The sequence below is a fragment of the Tachypleus tridentatus genome, chromosome 13 (assembly GCF_004210375.1).
Source record: "Tachypleus tridentatus isolate NWPU-2018 chromosome 13, ASM421037v1, whole genome shotgun sequence".
Taxonomy (NCBI): Eukaryota; Metazoa; Arthropoda; class Merostomata; order Xiphosura; family Limulidae; genus Tachypleus; species Tachypleus tridentatus.
The window spans coordinates 242,649,083-242,669,907 of NC_134837.1; the positions used below are offsets into that span (position 1 = coordinate 242,649,083).

The 20,825-nt window shown below is 34.5% G+C and overlaps 1 protein-coding gene across 5 annotated transcripts in view; it reads right to left on the reverse strand.

Annotated features, from left to right (window-relative positions):
* The window catches only part of LOC143238617 (rho guanine nucleotide exchange factor 11-like), a 222,027-nt gene that overhangs the window by 168,911 nt on the left and 32,291 nt on the right, over window positions 1-20,825 (reverse strand). For all 5 annotated transcript variants that reach the window (XM_076478992.1, XM_076478990.1, XM_076478989.1 and 2 more), the window contains exons 3-7: window positions 15,168-15,272; window positions 11,799-11,848; window positions 10,197-10,254; window positions 8,538-8,737; window positions 5,103-5,183 (exon numbers count right to left, since the gene is read on the reverse strand). In XM_076478992.1, coding sequence (XP_076335107.1) covers window positions 5,103-5,183; window positions 8,538-8,737; window positions 10,197-10,254; window positions 11,799-11,848; window positions 15,168-15,272 — 494 coding nt within the window. The remainder of the gene's footprint in view (window positions 1-5,102; window positions 5,184-8,537; window positions 8,738-10,196; window positions 10,255-11,798; window positions 11,849-15,167; window positions 15,273-20,825) is intronic.

The window sequence follows — 20,825 nt, forward strand, 5'->3', positions numbered from 1 at the left end:
AAGCCATGGTGGGATGGGCCGACCTGTGGAATCTGCAATGTTATCCAAGGACAGACCCAATTCATCCAATTGCGCCCGGATGCGAAGGCCAAACGAAGCAATGACAGATCGTCTGTTCTGAAAAAGTACTGCCCACCGAGGAAGGAAAACACATTCCCAGGTGGGATGTTTTGGTAAGGAACGAAATTTCGAAGTATATTGTAAAGATAGTTGCAAACGGCAAAGGTGTAGAGAAGGTTCATGAGATTCAATGTATATGCTTTGAAATGGAGAGGTACGGAAAGCCCCAGTGCAGAGTCAAAGTCCTTGGTGATGAATGGGGTCCAGCATCTTTAAGACCGAGGGTTTGGCAGAGCCATAGACCATTGATCCATAGTCGAGTTTCGATCGAATAAGAGCACGATATACCTTTAACAATGAACAGCGATCTGCCCCCCAACTGGGAGAAGAGAGGACATGGAGGATGTTCAGTGCTCTTGTGCATTTGACCCGAAGCTGCTTTAAGTGTGCTATAAAGGTCAGTTTACAATCAAAGATAAGCCCCAAGAACTTGGTCTCCGGGACCACTGGCAGCAAAACTTCACCGATATGAAGTTCAGGATCAGGGTGAATACCCCCGTCGATGGCAAAAGTGCATGCATACGGTTTTAGAGAGAGAGAAATTAAAGCCGTTCGCCAGAGTCCACTTCCATACACGATTGAGGGCAATTTGTAGTTGCCGCTCAATATAGCTTATGTTTGACGACTGACATGAGATGTGAAAGTCGTTGACATACAGCCAATTCGCAACAGTGAGAGAGAGTTGTTCAGTGATGGCATTTATCTTTATACTGAAAAGTGTGACACTCAATACACAGCCTTGAGAGACTCCAAGTTCCTGTACAAAGGAACGGAAAGTGTCGAACCCACACGAACTTGGAATCTCCTGTCCATTAAAAATTTTTTAATAAACATGGGTAGATGGCCACGTAACCCATATGCATGGAGGTCTCGCAAAACGCCATACTTCCATGTTGTGTCGTAAGCCTTCTCTATGTCAAAGAATATTGATACAAAATGTTGGCGGTTGAGAAAAGCTTCTCTGATAGATGTTTCAAGACGAATTAGGTGGTCTGTGGTGGAGTGCTGTCGACAGAACCCACACTGGGTGGGTTGAGAGGAGGTTGTTTGATTCAAGGAACCAAACAAGACGAGCATTAACCATCCTTTCTAAGGTCTTACAGAGACAGCTCGTCAAAGCAATTGGACGGTAGTTCGAAGGAATCTTGGGATCTTTCCCTGGCTTAGAGAAAGGGAAAATAATAGCCTAGCGCCAGGCATCAGGAAAAACATTCTCCTGCCAGATCTGGTTGAAGACAATCAGAAGGACATCAAGAGAAGCAGGAGATAGATGGTGCAGCATATCATCAGGTCCAACAGATGTACAGGCAGACCGATGAAGGACCATTTTCAGTTCCACCAGGGTAAAGGGACAATTATAGTCAAAGAAACAGTCAGTTCGAAAGGAAAGAGGTGATTGCTCTGCCCGAGTCTTGATGGCCAGGAAGGTGGAGGAACAAGCAGAAGTGCTAGATACCCGGCAAAAGCTTTCACCTAGAGTGTCAGCGATGCTCTGGACATCAGTCACCTCCTGACCATCAGAGGGTAAGATCGAGAGGAATCCTGTCCCATATGATCTTGGAACTGGTGGTAGAAGATATGCTAGTGGTGAACTTAATCCAAGATTCCTTCTGGCTTTGACATCTTACCCACCTAGCATGTGCACGGGCCTGTTGGAAAGCAACACGGTTTGAAAGTGTGGGATATCTACGAAAAGTATCCCAGGCCCGTTTTTGAGCCTTCCGTGCCAAGTGGCAAGCAAGATACCACCACGGACGAGAATATCGTGGAAAAGGTGTCGAGGTTTTAGGAATACACTGAGCAGCTGCTTGTATAATACAGTCAGTTACCCGCTGCTACACAGTCATCTATTGATGGCTGATTTACGATGGCAGGATCAAGTTCTGCGAGAGCAGTGAAAGTGGAACAGTCTGCCTGATTTAGCTTCCACCGGGGCACGCGGATAGGGTGGCATCGACCACGGCCAGTCTCTCTCAAAAGGATCGGAAAATGATCACTGCCTAGTGGATTACTGTCAACCCTCCATGAAAAATGGGAAAATAATGAAGGGGAGCAAACCGAGAGATCAATAGCGGTAAAGGACTGACTAGGTGCATGAAAGTAACTGGAAGAACCAGTATTGAAAAGAGAAAGATTGTAATCAGAGAGCATCTGCTCTACAGATTGACCCCTCCCATCAATAACAGCACTTCCCCAGAGGGGATAATGTCCATTAAAATCCCTCAGGATTAGAAATGGAGACGGCAACTGTTCAACGAGAGCATCAAGGTCTGATTGATCATATGTCTCTCCAGGGGACAGGTACAGAGAACAAACAGTGATGGTATGACCCAAGGAAACACGGATGGCTACGGCCTCCAAGGGTGTGTTGAGTGACAAAGACAGGGTGGGCACATGCTGATCAACCAACAGTGCCACCCCTCCATGTACTCGACCATCACACAACCTGTCATTTCTGTACAGAGAAAACTGCCGAATGGAGACTGTATCAGCAGATTTGAGAAATGTTTCTTGTAAAGAAAGACAAACAGGATGGTAGGAAGCAATCAGCGTTTTGATATCATCCAGATTAGAACGTAAACCTCGACAGTTCCATTGTATCAAGGTGATCATTTTTAAGAACGGGTAGGTGAAGTGGCTGGGGAACCCTTCGGTTTATGACCACGTCTTTTTTTCTTTACTGTCTTTAGTCGAAGGAGGTCTATCAACCTCCATGGATCCTGAGTCGAGTGGGCAGGTTTTTGTTATTGGAAGGGGAATCCAGTAACTGAGGACGAGAACGAATAATTGTTTTTTCTCTTGTGGTGGGAGAAAAAGATGTATCAAAAGAAATGCCTGTATTTGAAACTGAAGGACGTGGATCTTGAAATTTGTTGGAAGGCATGGGAGGAACGGAGATGGGTGTGGAAGTCAACCTTTTTTAACCACGGAGGTCAAAAGGCTTTTCATTTGTTTTGAAAACGATTCTCTTGGAGGCACACAGAGATCTGTCTGCACTCCCACTGTAGTTGTGGAATGAAGTGCAGCAGCATATGTCCGAGATGGAGTGGTGGATAGCAATTTCCGAGCCTCAGGATAATTAATGTTATGTATCGTTTTCAAATGCTGCACCTCTTTTTCCTCCAACCATTTTGGGCAAGAATGAAAGTAAGAGGGGTGAGAACCATTGCAGTTGACGCAATGTGGGTTCATGTCACAGTCATAGGCATCGTGGTCCTTGCCTCCACAATGAGCACATGTCAGGGAACCACGACAAGATGTCTTTGAGTGGCCGAATCTCTGACATTGGAAACATCGAAGAGGGTTTGGAATGTATGGCCAAACCCTGCAAATGAGATAACCTGCCTTGATGGTGGCAGGTGCACGTGGTGAAGTAAATGTTAAAACGAGGGTATTTGTTGGCAGTGTAACTCCATCTTTGAGAGTGGAGATGCGCCTCACTGCAGAAACTCCTTGAGTGGAGAGACCAGCGAGAATCTCTGACTCGGGAACATTCTTCAAATCCCTTTCAACAATAACTCCTCATGAAGAATTCAAAGTAGCATGAGGTGTAACCTCAATAGGTATATCCCCAATTGCCTTTGAATTCAAGAGGAGTTCACTGTGTTGAGATGTGGATGTTTCAACCAATATGTCACCAGATCGAAGCTTCTTTACTGACTTTGGAGACCCAGCAAGTCCCTCTAGTCCTTTCTGAATAAAAAAAGGGGACATTTGCCCTAAAGGTTTTTCCAAAAGAGAATGTAATATAAGAAAATGAGGTACGTGTGTTACTGATGTTGAAGATTGCTGTTCAGAGTCTTCAAGACGTGGTCGCTTACCCATTGACTGTTTTTTTACAATTTTATTTAAATTTTTTGGAGGATCCATAGGAAAAATGAAAAATTTCTGTACCAACTGACCCCACCCACATTGGAGCCCTACAAGGGGACGCACTACAAAGTCATGCAAGGACAATGCAGCAACGTCAGGGTTTCGTGAGCACTATACCCAAACACCAGCATCAGGTACAATGTCCACAACACCCGTTGAGAACTTCCAACACTGGTACTTAGTTGACTCTAGCCCAAGTGGACCAGCCGATTGACCCAAGGGGGGCCACCCAAAGGCTGCCCGTCTACAGGAATTCGAGGCCAAAGTGGTGTGTTAGGGTTGGACCCCTCAACCACCAGGATCCTCTCCTCCCCTTCATGGGTCGCCACGCACGGTAAACACGTGGGTGGATGTTTAGATCCCAGAGAAGGTAACCAGACAGAACAGAACCTTCCCTGGGAGGTCCCCTCACCACGTACAGGAATCCACACCAAAGGGTATAATTCTATGTAAAATCTTGAATGCTCTCATAACTAATTCCACATGTGTGTGTCTTATACTAATAAATTTAATGATGCATATTTTTGAATCCCAAATATAGCATGATTTGGCCACATCTATTATAACATATCAACTTAATCTGTTAAGAAGTAAACATCTCTCATGTTAAATTACATACTGTGAGACTAAGTTAGAATTTAATGCTTAACTTGACGAAAGAAAGCATTTTTTATATCAAATAACACAATGTTACAGTGCCAATTGCACAACTGAACAAAACAATATAATGATTCTAGTAATGACATGGTGGTTAGAGTGCTGCTCAACTTGCAACCTAAGAGTTACAAGTTTGAGTCATCTTTGTCAAATATGCTCGTCTTATATGATCACCAACTGGGCCAGTTCCTCAGGTGTAAAATAGTTTGGCTTATAAAAGTCCTAGTCAACTCCAGACTAGATGGGATTATGGTTGTAATAAAAAGAACAAAACATACTGGCAAGGTGAAAGCTTTTAGGTTTTATTTTCACATTATAAATATTGAAAAGCTACAACAGGTAAACTATTTACATGTTTTTCCCACTAAATAAATTAAAAAGTCTTGAGGAATTTTATTAACAAAATTTTGAATAAACCTGTTCTATATATGTACAAGTGTATATTTACTTACCTCCAGAAACCTTTGTTCATTGTTAAGCATTTTTCTCATAGTGTCTAGCCTATCCTTGTTCAATTGATTCTGTTTTTCAGGCTGTATGGATAAAACATTATTCTTATATAACTTGGATTAAATGTAAATACAATCACCTTGGGCAAAATATCATCCACAGAATTAATAATATTTAACAACACTTAGTCTGCAAAACCACTACTACATAACCTACAAATGTTAACATATTCCTCACCTGAAAATGTATTTCTGATAGGTACTTACCTCTCTCTCTCTCTCTCTCTCCCCACACAGAAGTTATTCTATCTCTGAAATGTCTATCTTTGATATTTTATACATGCAACTATTCATGAGCTATCTCCCATCTGAAATATGTGTTATAATGTGAATGTTGCTATGACATGTTGTAATCATCATGCAACACTAGCTTTCCATCACAAGGTGAAAGGCAAGAATGATATGTGCCAATCTGGGAGAGGAAAGGTGGGAAAATATGCAAGGAGGTAAGTATTTATTGGAAATACATTTTTGGGTAAGTTGGGTAAGGAAAATGTTAACTTCCAAAATTATATGCTTACCTCTCTGCACATATTAGCTTGAAACCCATAATGTTATGGACTGACCTGTGCAGTTGGAAAAACCTAGATGAGCTCCCCTCGGAAAAGGCATCTGAAGGAGCGTGACACTCTATATGGGGGTCTTATTAGCAGGATAACATGTGGAAGATCACATTCACCTTACACAGAGTATACTCTTCACCAAGATGGAAGTATGATAGGAGGTAGGTGAAATGAACCAGTGTGTCATAGGGATGTAGAAAAAAAAGATATGATCAACTGAGCATTTACACACAGCCAGTTAGCCAGAGACATGAGATGTAGTGTAACTTGGACAACGATCAGATTGTATGGTTTGGTATTCTTTCTGAAGTACAATTTATTCACCCTGCATAGAGGAAAGGGGCTAAGTTCCTACCTGTCAAGTGAGAAGAACACTTTGCCCCATCCACCTGCTCAAACCACCAAACAACTTGCATATAAAGGGGGTGACTTGCACTACATTAACATTAAAACCCCTGCTCTACTTCCCACTGCATTGTGCTGCCCACTCAAGCTCTCTCTGGAGGGATCATAAAATCAACAAGGAGCTCTAAACAAACCACTCCAGCTAGTAAAAACTTGAAGTGACAAGGATCTCTGATGCTCCACTTGAGAACAAAGCAAAAAGGAGTTCACACTGCAGAGACACTGGAAAGGTCCTGGGCCAAATCATATCTACCCACTGCAAAGATCTTTCATTTAAGAAAGAAGACTGAATTATCTCAAAACTTAATTGGAACAGTCTGGAATGTAAATGACAGGGAAGTGAACAGACACTCCCCTGGAATGGACAAATCAAAGTTTAAATAAACTAATAGAAAAAAAAAAAAAAAGACTGTAAAAAGACAGTACCAATCTCAAGATGCTTATTAAGTTTAAACTTGAAACAACATCCATTAAAGACACAGCTGAGGATGAAGTATATTTCAAGTGCAAAGGCTTACAGGAATCTACTTCACATGGGGGATGTGCTGCCCTCCTATTTTAGAAAGGCTATTGTTGTGTGATGCCCAGTTCATGTTGTAACACAAATCTTAGATGGAAGACAGTTGAAAGTTAGTGACATGCATAAAATCTCAAAGACAAACATGCGAGGAACAGCTGTTGTGAGAAGCAAGGTAATGAAATAGTTTTGAAACAAATATTTCCTTCTTTCTTTCAGTAAATGTAAAAAATCTATAAAATTCAAACAGTATATTATTAAAAAAACTGAAGTCATAGATTGGAGCCTTTCTGTAAGTAAAATATTCTAAAATTAAATAAACTATGCAAAAAGATTCCTCTTCCTTATGGCAACTACTATAAAGGGAAAAAGTCCAAGAATAAAACAATGAAATACCTGAATAAACAGACTGATTGTTGGAAGTTTGATAAAGACTTTTAAATTTATAAAAAAAACTACTGCTTTTTTTTAATTTTAAACTAGTTTATAACTAAGAATGTTTGTTTCTTTTTTCTTTGGTTGCTTTTTGAATTTTCACGCAATGCTACAAAAAGGCTATCTGCATTAGCCTTCCCTAATTTAGCACTACAAAATGTGAGGAAAGGCAATCAGTCATCATCACCCACAGTCAACTATTGGGCTTCTCTTTTACCAATGAATAATGAGATTGACAATCACATTATAATGCCCCAACAGTTGAAAGGGTGAGCATATTTGGTGTCATGGGGATTTGAATCTGCAATCATCAGATTATGAGTTGAGTGCCCTAACCACTTAGCCATACTAGGTACAACTAAGAATAAAATGGAAGAAATCACAAAGTATTAATTAATACAGGATTTTTTTTTTTTTTGCAAAGGGAGGGGGGTAAGTCAACAGCAACTTCAGTTCTGCAGCTCAAGTATACCTGCCTAGGTTGAGTGCACGAATGAAAGGTCACATGTCATTTACAACAACAGAACACCTCCACTTTAGTCTTTACTGAATTCAAGCAACCACATTCAGAAGGACTCCTCTCAGGTCCCTCATCCCAATACCTCAGGAATGGAAAGTGGCAAGAACAAGGGGGATAAAATGTGAGGAAGAATCCTGAGCAGATCCCCATGATTTATTCAATCAAAGAACTGAGCAATTATCCTCTTTTGCTTCAGTTAAGCAAATCCATGAGTTATTGTGGTCTGGAATGGGCATATTAATAAAGCAAATACATCACGAGGGAAAAACCTACTTGTGGAATAAACCATCTCAACAATGCGAGTTATTGACTACAGGTATATTTGTCTGGTTGTATAATGCGTATTTGAGATACAGGAAGCATATCTTGATGGGAAGTGCTTGCTGGTGAGCAGGATCCAAATCCTATATGGGACATGCCACTGGAGGTAAAAATATATATAGAAAAGATAGCCTACATAGGTACAGCTGTACCAAAGTTTAAAGGATGGAAACAAGCTTAAGGCAGTGCCCCTATGAAAAAGAAATAGCTACCCCACAGAGAAGTAGGCCACATGCCTGACTGAAGAGATTTTTTCCCAATAGACAATGGAGATTTTACAACAAACTTTAAGGCACATGGCAAAACTTTGAACACCTAGTAGTAGAAGCAAATAAAGAACAGGAGGTTGCAGGATGAGAAACAGTAACAGGAAAGGTCATGGTATCCAAATGAGAAAGACAAGTAGCCAAAGGCTAAAAAAGGGGGAGGAATACATGGGAGTTCAAGGATTGTGGCATGTAAAAGATATTTCCACATATAGAAAGCAGCACTGAATGAGAGTAGCTATACATGTGAGAAGTAATATACTGTATTGAAAAAGTAATATAATAAATTATGTTATTGGAGCTTTAAGGGTGGCTCAAAAAGCACCACATTGCTTAAAAAAAAAAACTTACATCTACTGGTTGAGGTCTTGTAATTCTCTCAGTCTGGATAGAACTCCTAGTGGGACTCAATGGACTTAGTGAATTGCCAGACAGCAACCGGCTTGGAGAGTGTCTACTCTGGCACTCTGGAGACTGGTGCTGGCAATCACCTAAAGGGGATCTAACACGACTCACCCTATTGCTCAAAGTCAATGCTACATAGGATCCAGCTATTTACATAAAATAATACAATTAAACATTTATTTTCATAAACAATCTTTCAAAAAGTATGAACAAGTTTACTATTTTAAGATTCAACTTTTTTTTGCAGTTTAAAATCAGAAAACAGGGAAATTTAAAAAACAACAAAAAAGTTTGGTAACTTAAAACTGGTAACAAAAGAGTGTACAATTAAATCTTTATCTAGTCATAACATGGGTTTTGCTACTTTATGTAGCTAAATGTTTATTTTAAATAGCTTAACACATATTTTCAATAAAAAATTATTTTATGATTTTTTTCTGATTATCAGAATCCTTTGAAAAAGTTAATAACCCAGATATTACATTTGAAGACTTTAAATTCAATGTGTGTAAACCTGAATACCACTCGTATTTTAAAAATCCTATTATTTTTAATATATTTGAATCTCTCAAGAATAATTCATTTCTACAAAAAAATCTTGCAGTAAAAACAAAAACATGGCCACTTGCCCAATAACAAAATTAGTTAAAACCCAAAGATCCATTTAATTTAGAGAATAAATAAACCAACTGAAAGAGAAAGAATAAATTTTCATTTGTATTACTTTGAACAATTAATTTTTTCATCAATTAAAAAAAAAAAGCATGGTATCTTACCAATAATTTTAAAATAACTAAAAGGGCAGTAATTATAAATTTACATAAATTATAAATTTATAATTATAACTAATTATAAGTATTTAATGTTAACTTATGACTGTTTAAGGCAGAAAAATATGGTCTTCTAACTGAATGGTAATTAACACCTAATCAAATTGGAAGTTATAAAAGCTAACAGCCCAACTAAATTACACAAAAAACAAAATTCTATACCTTTTTGAGAAACAAAATATATATTAAAGCAAATCAGTAATTTTAAATTAAAAATGCTCTTTGAATTTGGAGCAAAAATACTTAAATATTCTTTTTTTAGTAAATCATTTTTATCAACACCAAACAAAAGGAATTTCAAAATTCATTAGTAAACACAAAACTTAGTTTCTTTTCTTTTCAGAATCACAGAGAGAGGCCTTGGCATTGACAAAATGTCTAGATTCCTAACACATGACACAAAACAGCATTATTGAGGATTTTTTCCCAGAGCATTACATTTCAGGTTGTAGAATGTACCTTATACTACAGCAATTAATGTCTTTCACAGAATTTTTATCAAAAAGCTTTACAATTATCTGTATTTACTTAATTAATTTAAAGGATAAAAATTATATTCAATGTCATCACTATCTACAAGACCACAGCACTGTGCTCACCAATTTTAGTTACAGGAAGCTGTATGATCAATAATTTTTCTAGTTTAAACCTCCAACTGATTACAAAGAATATGCATACAATTTTGTTTGTTAGTCAACTTGCACATTTGTCCAGGATAATCCATAAATAGAGGTACAATTATACAAAATAAATTAAGAATAAAAATAACACTGACATTTAATGAGTTCCACAACTGCTTTGTGATCCATGTGAGTTACCAGAGTGCCATTCACCTAAACAAGCATATAAATCAGTAAAACATTTGACAAATGAATTATGGCAGAACCAATATATTTTGAGGTGATATTAAGATCAGAATAAGAGTTCATAAGTTTTCTAATGTCTTCATACAGTTTAATATATTCATGCACATTATTTCTCTAAATTTCAATTACAAAGCAACATAAGTAACATATCCCAAACACCATCTTTCCTCATGTACAAAGTTATAACAAAAATAGCCTACAAGCACAATCAATTAAAAGTTAACAGAATAATACGTTCAGGCGAGATGATGGATGCAAAAAGAAAACAAGTCTCCATCAGTTTTCTCAAGTCCCTTTATGTCCTATGTACTTAATTTTACAAACCAATTAAATAAGTCACTTAAATAAACAATTTTTACAAGAAATTATCCCAAAACATAATAAATACTTGACATCTCCCGATACATAGGATCGAGTAAGAAAACCTATATACTTAAAAACAGTGATGTGTCTGTGCTTTTAAAACTTTATTACATTATGTAAAAATGAAATTAAGAGTAGAGATAGTACAGACAATGTCATAAACTGCATAAGGAAAAGGTGGGTGAAGACAGTTTTATGCATTACACACAGAAAGATGTTTAGGGATTGCATCTGTCATACCTCAGAACCCCCCTCTCAGACAGCATTGCTTATGTATTAAAGTTTTGTGTGCAAATTTCACTAATTTATAGACAATTAGAGTGCCACAACCCTAACCATGCTACATTTTAATACCTGAACACAAAAATCCAGATTTTTAAAATGTTGCTAGATCTGGTGTCTCTTTATTAGATAGGTCAATTCATTTGTCATTTTTGTTCACACTATATGGTTCAAAATGTTTTTTTGAACTAAATATTTGGTGGGCATCTTGTGTTGTGGTATAGGTTTAACTTTCCAGTCATTGAGACACCCCCACACAGCCATCAGTTTAATTCAAAACACTATATAGCTAATATCTTGTACGAGTAATCTAGGCTTACTTAACTGTTTTAATTTCTTTATGTATACAGAATTGCCTTTACATTTTATGATCTTTGTACTCAAATACAATATATTACAACCAAAAAATGTTTCATATGCTCAGAATGAGTTCACCTTCCACCCTGTGCTTAATTATATTTAGGCTTCTTTTGGTATTACTTTATATTTCATATACTTAGATTTTAGCCATCATTAAAATGATTTCAAAGAATTGCTATGTAGTAGCTACATCTGAAACTAGTATGGCAACTAATTTCAATAATCAAATTGGAGTAAAATCTGGTTAACCAAATCTTTTTTGGTTGCTAAAGGATTGCAAAATATAAGCACAGTGCGATAAGAAAAAAAAATTCTACTGATTCATTACAATAAAACAAAATTATAACAAGATTACTTGTCCAAAGTTTATTCTAAATTATTCTGTCTGCTACAATGTTCAACATCTTATGAAAACCTTGAATATAACTGTCACACACTTAAGAACTACTTACAAGAAAACCAGGTACAAATAAAATTTTCATCTTAAACTATATTTTTACACATACCTTAATTACTTGATCCATCACTTGGACCCCAGCCCTTGAAGCAGCACCATCTACCCAATAATAATTTATTCAATTTACAATTATGCAGATTTTAAAAGACAGACAAAATTGAAAAATGCTTAATATCATTTATAGGATTCAGTGATACTTTTTGAAATAATGAAGAATAACTAAATCTTCTTTCCCATTGTTAAATAGTATGACGGTCACACATACAGAAAACAGTTTAAATCATTACTTGCTTTTAGCCAATCTAACAACATCTGATACCAAATTTAGGATCAGGGTCAGTATTTCTGAAAGAAAATGAGAGACCATAACCTTATTTGTTTGAAAAACTTTATATATTTTTTTAAAAATTATTTAAAAATTTATTTCTGAGATTTACCTATTCACATTTTAATCTTCTTGCAACAAAAGTCTTTGATATTTTGAGTAACTGTTCTCTTAGTGCTGTACAAGCATGTGGTTCAAGTTTGGTTACAGTTTTTTGGCAACTATAAAAGTTGTCATTAGTTTATAATTTTATCTTTTCAATTTTATTGATCAAAATGAATATTTCTGGTTTACCAAAGAGCAGTTCTTGATTCTTTGTATATAATTCAGAAATATAGTTTTATGGACAATTCCGTTTTCAAACATCTTGTTAGAAATTGTTACTAACTTCTTCCACATGTAAAGTACAGCAGCGATTTGTAGTTTATGCTAAATTATTCTGTCTGCTGAAATGTTCAACATCTTATGAAAACCTTGAATATAACTGTCACTCACTTAATAACAAGGAAACCATTCTAATAGTAAATAAATACAAAGTGTTATGTAATCTAAAATTAACTTTAGATTCTCTATTATGTGAATACAAGTTTAAATACTATTGACACAAGTCAAAATAAAATATAAAACTTGAAGTTTATTCAAAGAAGAATGGTGGAAAGTACACTAACTCAAAGATTGTCAAACATTTCCACCCCTGTGTTTAAGTTTAACCTTCTTTTTTACCCTTTATGTCCTGAAGAAACTTCTATTACAAGTTGTAGGAGTGCTTCTCTCACAAATAACAGTCAGACTGAAGAAGACATAATCAAGTGATGAAACTTGTATCCATATAAATTTGTTACATAACTGTGGATCTAAACTTTATTTTAGTTTCATTTACAAAGTATTATGAATGTTCCTACTGTTAGATTGTATATTGCATCTAAAAAACCAAAAAATATAGACAAATGGATGTAATCTAACAACCTAACACAACAAATGAATCTTGATCCTAAATGCTGGTGATAAAACAGTCCAAAAAACTATTGTTGTGTACAATATCATGAATATTACTGTATAATGAAGCAACCACTCTCACTTGGGGAATATCAAAGCATTGTTTGTTTGTTTCTAGGTAATTAAGCAAAAAGCTACACAATGGGCTATCTGCATTTTACTCCCCATGAGTATCAAAACCAGGTTTCTAGCATTGTAAATCCACAGACAAAACACTGGGGGGAGCATTACCAAAGTAACTGGCAAAACTCATCAACTGGCTTCATATAATATATGTTTGTAAACTCTATAAATAAGTATGCTAAACCAAAATACTTGAAACATAATTTGTTACAGAACTTACAACAAAAGATTGTTTACTACAAACACTAAATCATAGTAATATATATGTAAATATTTCTTATTAATAAAAACAGCTTAAGTAAATTGTTCAGCAAACAATTTACTTTTTACTCTATGACTTTTATATTTTCCATATGATACTGGCTAATGTTGTATAGTTAATTATAACAAAATAAAACACTGATGTATATAAACTAAGGAACTGAAAAATGTGATCCTGTTCTTTAATAATTATGATTTCTTTTTCACCATACATTCTAATAACATACACAGATAATAAATGAATTCTGACCTTCGTAAAGAATGCTCTTACTTAACTTTTTAATAATTTATACATAAAATAAATAATGAGGAAACATTTTCATGTTTATGGTTTATTCAGTGTAAACTGCTAACTAGACTTTTGTCAGTCAAGAACAAGTTTCAAAGATTGACAGTCAAATGATCTAGGTGATTGAGAAAGATATAATCATAAACATTTCTAACAGAGTATTTTTATATAAATAATGCCACAAAAAACTTACAGAACTATTAACTCCTCCAAAATTAAGAGTAAAGATGTCATTGTTCTTGTTATTGTTTAAAACTGTTCACTGAATATATGAAATTGAATTAACTTTTAAACATTTCATTATCATTTTGAAAGAATACCTTAATTACTTTCCCTAATGAAAATGCTACACTAATATATATATATATATACAGTACTTTAAATTCCTAGAAATTTGTTTGAAACTCAGACACTTCCAGAGGTACACACAAACATACACTATATATATATGACAACATTCCAATTGAATCACCTCTTTCAGAAATTCATACTTAACAACCTGAAGAAACCACTATATCAAGATTTCTTAAAAAAGATACTTCTTTAGAATAGATATTTAGTTGACACAAAGACAAAGATAAGCATGTATAATGCTGCAATAAAAAGTAAACCTGAAACAAAAACAAAATAAATGCATTGAACAAATTAATAAACTTACTTCTGGTAAACACTGATTACAATGTTATGCAATTCATTTGAAGAAACTTGTAAATAAAGGTGGTTTTACAGTATGTATAATAAAAAACTGTATTTTTGCACAGCTTAATACAACATATGATGCATTTCTAGAAAAGAAATACACCAGTTCTTTTGACTTTTGTATAAGTGTGTGCAAATTGTACAAATTGGAAGTATAAGCCAGATAAATTAATAAAATTAAACAGAATTTGTTATAATGCTGATGATGAAATCACTTGTCTTTACTCATTTTTGTTCAGTGGACTCCTGACAGTACTTGAAGCTTATAGCTAAGGTTTATATGTTCCACTAGCAAAATATATTCTATTATTTCTTTACTGTTACTTTAATTAACAGTATAGATTGGACTGTCTAAGGTATTTAATTTTATAAGTTTTAATTTATTATTTTTATACACCTAAATCTCCTTAATTTGTCAAACCTCATAATATTTATTAAGTTTACAACCAAAACTTCTGTTGACAGTGAACTGAAGAAACATGTCTTCTAACCTTTATAATTAAGAACACAGAAAGGTCTATGTAATTAGCTATACTACTTACCAGACTGATTTTTCGTTTTACCCTAAGCATATGGCTTACTTTTAACTAAAAGTCAATACTACATCCTGCATGAAATATGCACAGTCTCGTCAAGAGACATTTTCTGTTTAACAAAATTCTGAAATTCAAGTTATTAACTGATACATTAATTATAATTGCACATAAACTGTAATAAACACTTACCAGCTTTAACTGATTGCACATACACAGGATTATGTCCAGTCACTGTGAATCCATATCCATTTTCATCTTTCTGCACAATCACAGTCCGACTAATAAATTGATCAGCTTTTAAAAAAACAACAAGAAAACATTAAATGTGTAACAATAAGATTCATATTACTTAAATTAAATGGAGAGTACGTACCATACAACATCACATTATGAATGAAGACAATTTCATTTTACACCCCGATTTCAATTGACGTAATGAGTTTTCAGTGAGAAAGATGAATTATACAGGTACCATCTAATATGCTAGTGGCACAAAAACAGGCCTCACCTGATGAGGATTTTGAGCTCAACTCAACATACTGTCTGCATTTCAAAGAGTACAGTGAAGCTGGAAATACCATTACATCTTTTTAAACCCAAACTTCACACTGTAACAGTTTACGTTAATTTTTTTTTTAAATACTTAAAGTTCCACTGAAAAGTTTTATCAAACTGACTACTTTTATCAACCTTGGCATAACATTCTTTCTTTTTTTTTCAAGTTTCTAACATACTACTGTGCAATAACAAGCTACAATATTGCTTTCTAAACTTCCTTGGGACAGGTTCTAAATATGTTTATGTAGAATAATTATGAATTAGGTCTTTTTTTTGTTTTCAATTTCTGTGGCACAAACTCAGTATAAAGATGTGGTGACATGACATCACAACATCAAATATTATTGAAAGAAATGATATACTTTTCATGTACTCAAGAAGAAAAATACAAAATCCAAGATACATTCCAGATAAGCCGGCTCCGTACCATTCATAGCATTTTAAAAAATAAATAAAATTCTATACAATCTGCTATGGTTTTAGCTGGTTAGCAATGAAAACTGAGGTTGTACAACACACAAACATTCACACCAGTCTGTCTATTCAAACTACTGTCAGGCTACATGTACAGTGTACTTCACATTAAGTATGTGAATGTATATAATAACATCAAATGGCATGTTAGCTCAGTAAGAAAACTGAATTATACAATATTATAATGGAAATATACCTGTGTGCTTAAAAAGGTGTGGTAGTGAAAATCTCCTGGGAGAGAAAAATATTAAATTTCATGCATGTGTGATCTAAGTACTACTGATTTAAGAGAACAATAAAAAAAATTCTGTTTTAACAATTCCAAGGTTATAAAACTGATTATCACTAAATCATGTCACATGTTCTTTTTAAATGTGTCATTTACTTGCATTACACAGGAATTTTACACTAAATAACTGTTCATATATGAACATATTAACTGAAATGTTAATACTTATGATGCCTTAAAAATGTACTCAAATCTGCTAAAAACTTGGAAGTAGCTCACTGAGATGTCAAGTTTATGGGCAATCTGAATACTACTGCACTCTACTTCTGTAAACTAAAATTTGTGAATTCAATCAACTGATAATCACAGAAGTTTAAAATGGTTATACAAAAAAAACTTAAATCCAAAATAATAATTTTATTGTTTTTACTTATATGTTGAAAACTAAAAATAGTTCAAAAATTAGTTTTCCATTTTATTATTCCAAACAAGTTATCAAAGATAACATCAGAGTTACTTTATATATATCATGTACCTGTATTATTACCATAGATACCATAAAAAAAAACTTCATTAAAAGAAAATAATGTTTCTAATTAACAAACTATAGATTTTGATTCCAAATATGTCAATTTATATTTTATATCTTGGATTTACCACACAAATACTATGATATCTGTGTGTATTATTTTTACTGTTTAATCACTATAACTTGGACGTTTCCTATTCCACAAGTATACACATAAATAAATTTGCTTTTACCATAAATATTTTTATTCTCTAAATCAATGTATCCAAAACTATTTTGCTTCATGGCACCCTTAGTCTCAGCAATTATTTCACGGAGCCCTTAGGCAAAAATAAAAACCTAAGAGTTCCTTTTACTAAGTAGTTAGGTCCAACCAACTTAATACTTAATAAGTATTTGTGTCCTAAGAACTTAGTAATCATTTGAAAGAATAATACTTGTAAATTGAAAGTAAATAGAATATTTTTATTTCATTTTTAAATAACCACAATTACTAATGGGATGTGTGCACCTGTTGGGCATTGCACAGCATCTCAAACCTTGGAATCAGATTGGATACTGTCACCCTCATTTCCTATTTCACATTGATTTTTGCTCAGTACTTGCTTTTTATCACAGCAACCACCAGAAACCCAGCTTTGCAGAGATATGATGTCGCAAATGGAATTAGGATTCGCTGAGCTTCAGCACTTAGCAGTGAATATTCATCTTTTACTGATATCCAAACCTCAGTTTGTTCCATGTTGCCAAATCTTCTTTTTAAAATCTTGTTAGAAGACAGCTCAATAAGATTTTTTTCTTCTGCAGAGGTAAATTCAAATGGGGCCTTAGCCTTGAATAAGTCTTGGATCCATGCAAACTTCTCCATATCTGGAAAGTAATTTTCAAACCAGTTACTGAGCTGTGTTAGGTGCTCCACAAAAACAGATTTTAGTTTTTGGGTCAAATCAACTTCATTGGATGTAACAAAGAGCTGTAACAGAGGGAAACAGTCATTCCCACCATCTTCATTCATTTTTCTTCTCCATAGTAATAACTTTTTCTGAAGGCTGAAACCTTCTCTGCGAGTTTCAGAATGTGTGGGTTGCTTCCCTGCAGAAAGAGTTTCAATGCATTCAGTTTCTTGAAGAGATCGTACAGGTATGCTAATTTTCACAAAAAAATCAGTATCCAAGAAGATTTTAGCAAGTTTGTGTTCTTCAAGATAAGAGTAGAGTTTCTGTTGTAATTCAAACACATGGGATCATACATTCACATGGGAGAGTCATCATGAGCTACAGTAGTACAACAAATGTGTGCTAAGATGCCATATCCTCACAGAGTTTTTTAAAACACCTCACATTCTCTGGCCAAGTTTTTATAAAGTTCACCACTTTAAACACACTTTCCAGGACTAGATTCATTGGAGGCTTCAGTTGCTTTGATGCAAGGGCTTCCCTGTAAATTATGCAGAGGGTCCACAGTGCATCAAGAGATTTACTTTGAACGAGTGCCTGCAATTCTTCATAACAGCCAGACGTAGAGCAACTACCATCTGTATGGATGCCAATGAACTTAATCCAGTCTAAGTTGTTTTCAAACATAAAAGTGTCAAGAATCACAAACAAGTCTTGAGCCTCTCTACCTGCAGTGACACTTTTTTAAAGGAGAAAGTCTTCCACAATTTCATCACTATCTATTAACTGTGCATAGAAAATCAAATGAGCATCTTTTTCATTATCTGTCGTCTCATCTAGCTGTAACCCAAATTCCTTCCATTTTTGTAATTAGCTGATTGATGAGGTCTTCAGCCATGTGTTGGATTCTATGACTGATAGTATTGTCAGATAAAAGCACCTTTGGAAGCAGTCTTCTCACAGATTCACCAACCATAATGGTCACCATATCCACTGCAGCTGGTAATATCAGTTCTTCTATGATGGTATAAAGCTTTTTACATTTCACAACTCTATATGCCACCTTGTAGGATGCTAGCAAAGCATTGCTTGGTAGTGATGCATGCTTCAAAAATGTACCTTTTTATTCTTTCAATTCTTTTAACTTTCTGGTAAAATAATTACAGAATTTACTAGCCATGTTAGGATGGCCGGTCTCTAAGCAGAATTTTAGTTTACTTGGAAGCATGCACTCTGGAGACAAAACTTTTAGACATAATACACACTGCAGATACTTTTCATGATTGACATCTATCAAGGTAAAACCAAAATCTAGATAACTATCATCATACTTCTGATATTTATGTTTCTTCACACCACTGGTATGTGGTTTGCCATCCTTTTCTTTACTCCCACACTTCCTATTAATGTTCATAAATCTTTCCTTTTTTATACACAAGGAATAAAAATCAACAAAATAATTCACTGAACTTAGTAAAACCTCACATACACTTGATCACAACACCCTTCATTTTTTCCAATTACTGACATACCTGGAGACTCAACAGGCATTTAAAAAACAAAATCTAAGGAACGATAAAGTCCAAGATGTTACTGGCATAGCCAAAAGTACAGCTAAACAAAAAACATATCTCAAACATTTGGGAACATCATAAAAAAGAATGTAGTGTGAAAACTATGAATACCTCTAGCTAGTACTCAACATGGTGTCTAACAGATAGATACCACTGTGTTTCCCTAAAAATTTGGAAATCCCACGGCATCCCTGTGAGTCTGCCATAGCACACAGTTTGGGAACCACTGTTCTAAACCATATTTTTTTCCAAATATTTGTATGAAATTCTGGATACAGCTATCAGACCACAGTTTGAGTACTAGGAGAAAACAATAATTAAACTATCACACAGTAATAAACATGTGTGCTTAACTTGTTTTTTGTAAAGAGTTTCAGTAAATCTTCCCTTCATTACGAAATTATAAAAGTAGTTTTGTATTAAGTTATATATCTTTGAAATATAAAAAAATATTCAGTGAGAAGGCATCAAATAACTTGAAATAATGTAAATTCATACAGATTAGTTATAAATGACTTGAATAGGTAGCAAAGAAACTTTATTAGAACAACACAGTAACAATTGTTCAATGTTCAGTTTCACTCTGTTTAAATCATAGTATTTTTAATTTTCAATAGATTTGCTTTGGTTTTTCTGCATTGCAGTGTTTGTAAGCATGAGTTTTTTATTATGTTCACTAAATCAAGTAAACTCATCATATCAGACAAATTTAGTTTAATTTACTGTTTCGTATGATAGATGACTAAAAAATACTCTGATGATTCAAATCTTTATCAAAAACTAATTTTTTGCTTATCCTTTTCAAACAAATAGATAAGTAAACTGGCTACTTCACTATTTCTAATTGTAATCATGAAACATTTCAAATAAAAATATTGTTATAATCATCAGAGACTGTAAAACATGTCTTAATTCTTAATACTAAGTATTTAAAAAACAACAACTATACTGATGAGTGTGTAGTGGTAATTAGTTAACATCAGAAATTCAATCACCAAGTAGAAAATGTCTAAGTTACCTTAGGAAGTAAAATAAGAGACTGTGGCAAAATATTTCTCAGATTTAAAAAAGGTTTTAATAAAATATACAAATGAGAACCTTCAGAAAAGGGTTAAGGTTTATTATATGAAACTAAGGGTAATTCAAAAACTACACATAAATGCCAAAACAATGTGAATGAAAATAGGAAGGTTAATACAATGTCAGAATAACAGAGTGTTTGAAAAAGTTATGAAAGTTAACATCTAACACTAGAAATGTATTTACAATAAGTACTTACCACCCATCACCCAAAGCTATTTTGCCCTTAATTTGCCCTTTAAGTGTTGCTAAAATTTTCAACAACACATATTGCAAGTTAGAAATCAGTGAGGAGGATAGGTGGGAAGTGTCTAAGAGGAGGTAAGCACCAATCAGAAATACATTTGCAATGTTAGAAAATGTTAACTTCTGAACTCCACTGACACAAACCGAGAATCCCATACTGTAAAGGTGAAGGGGCCAGTGAAGGTGAAAAAAATAATTAAACATTCTTAGAACAATCTCTGTGAAAGAACAGATCTGTCACAATTATAAAAGCAGATATAC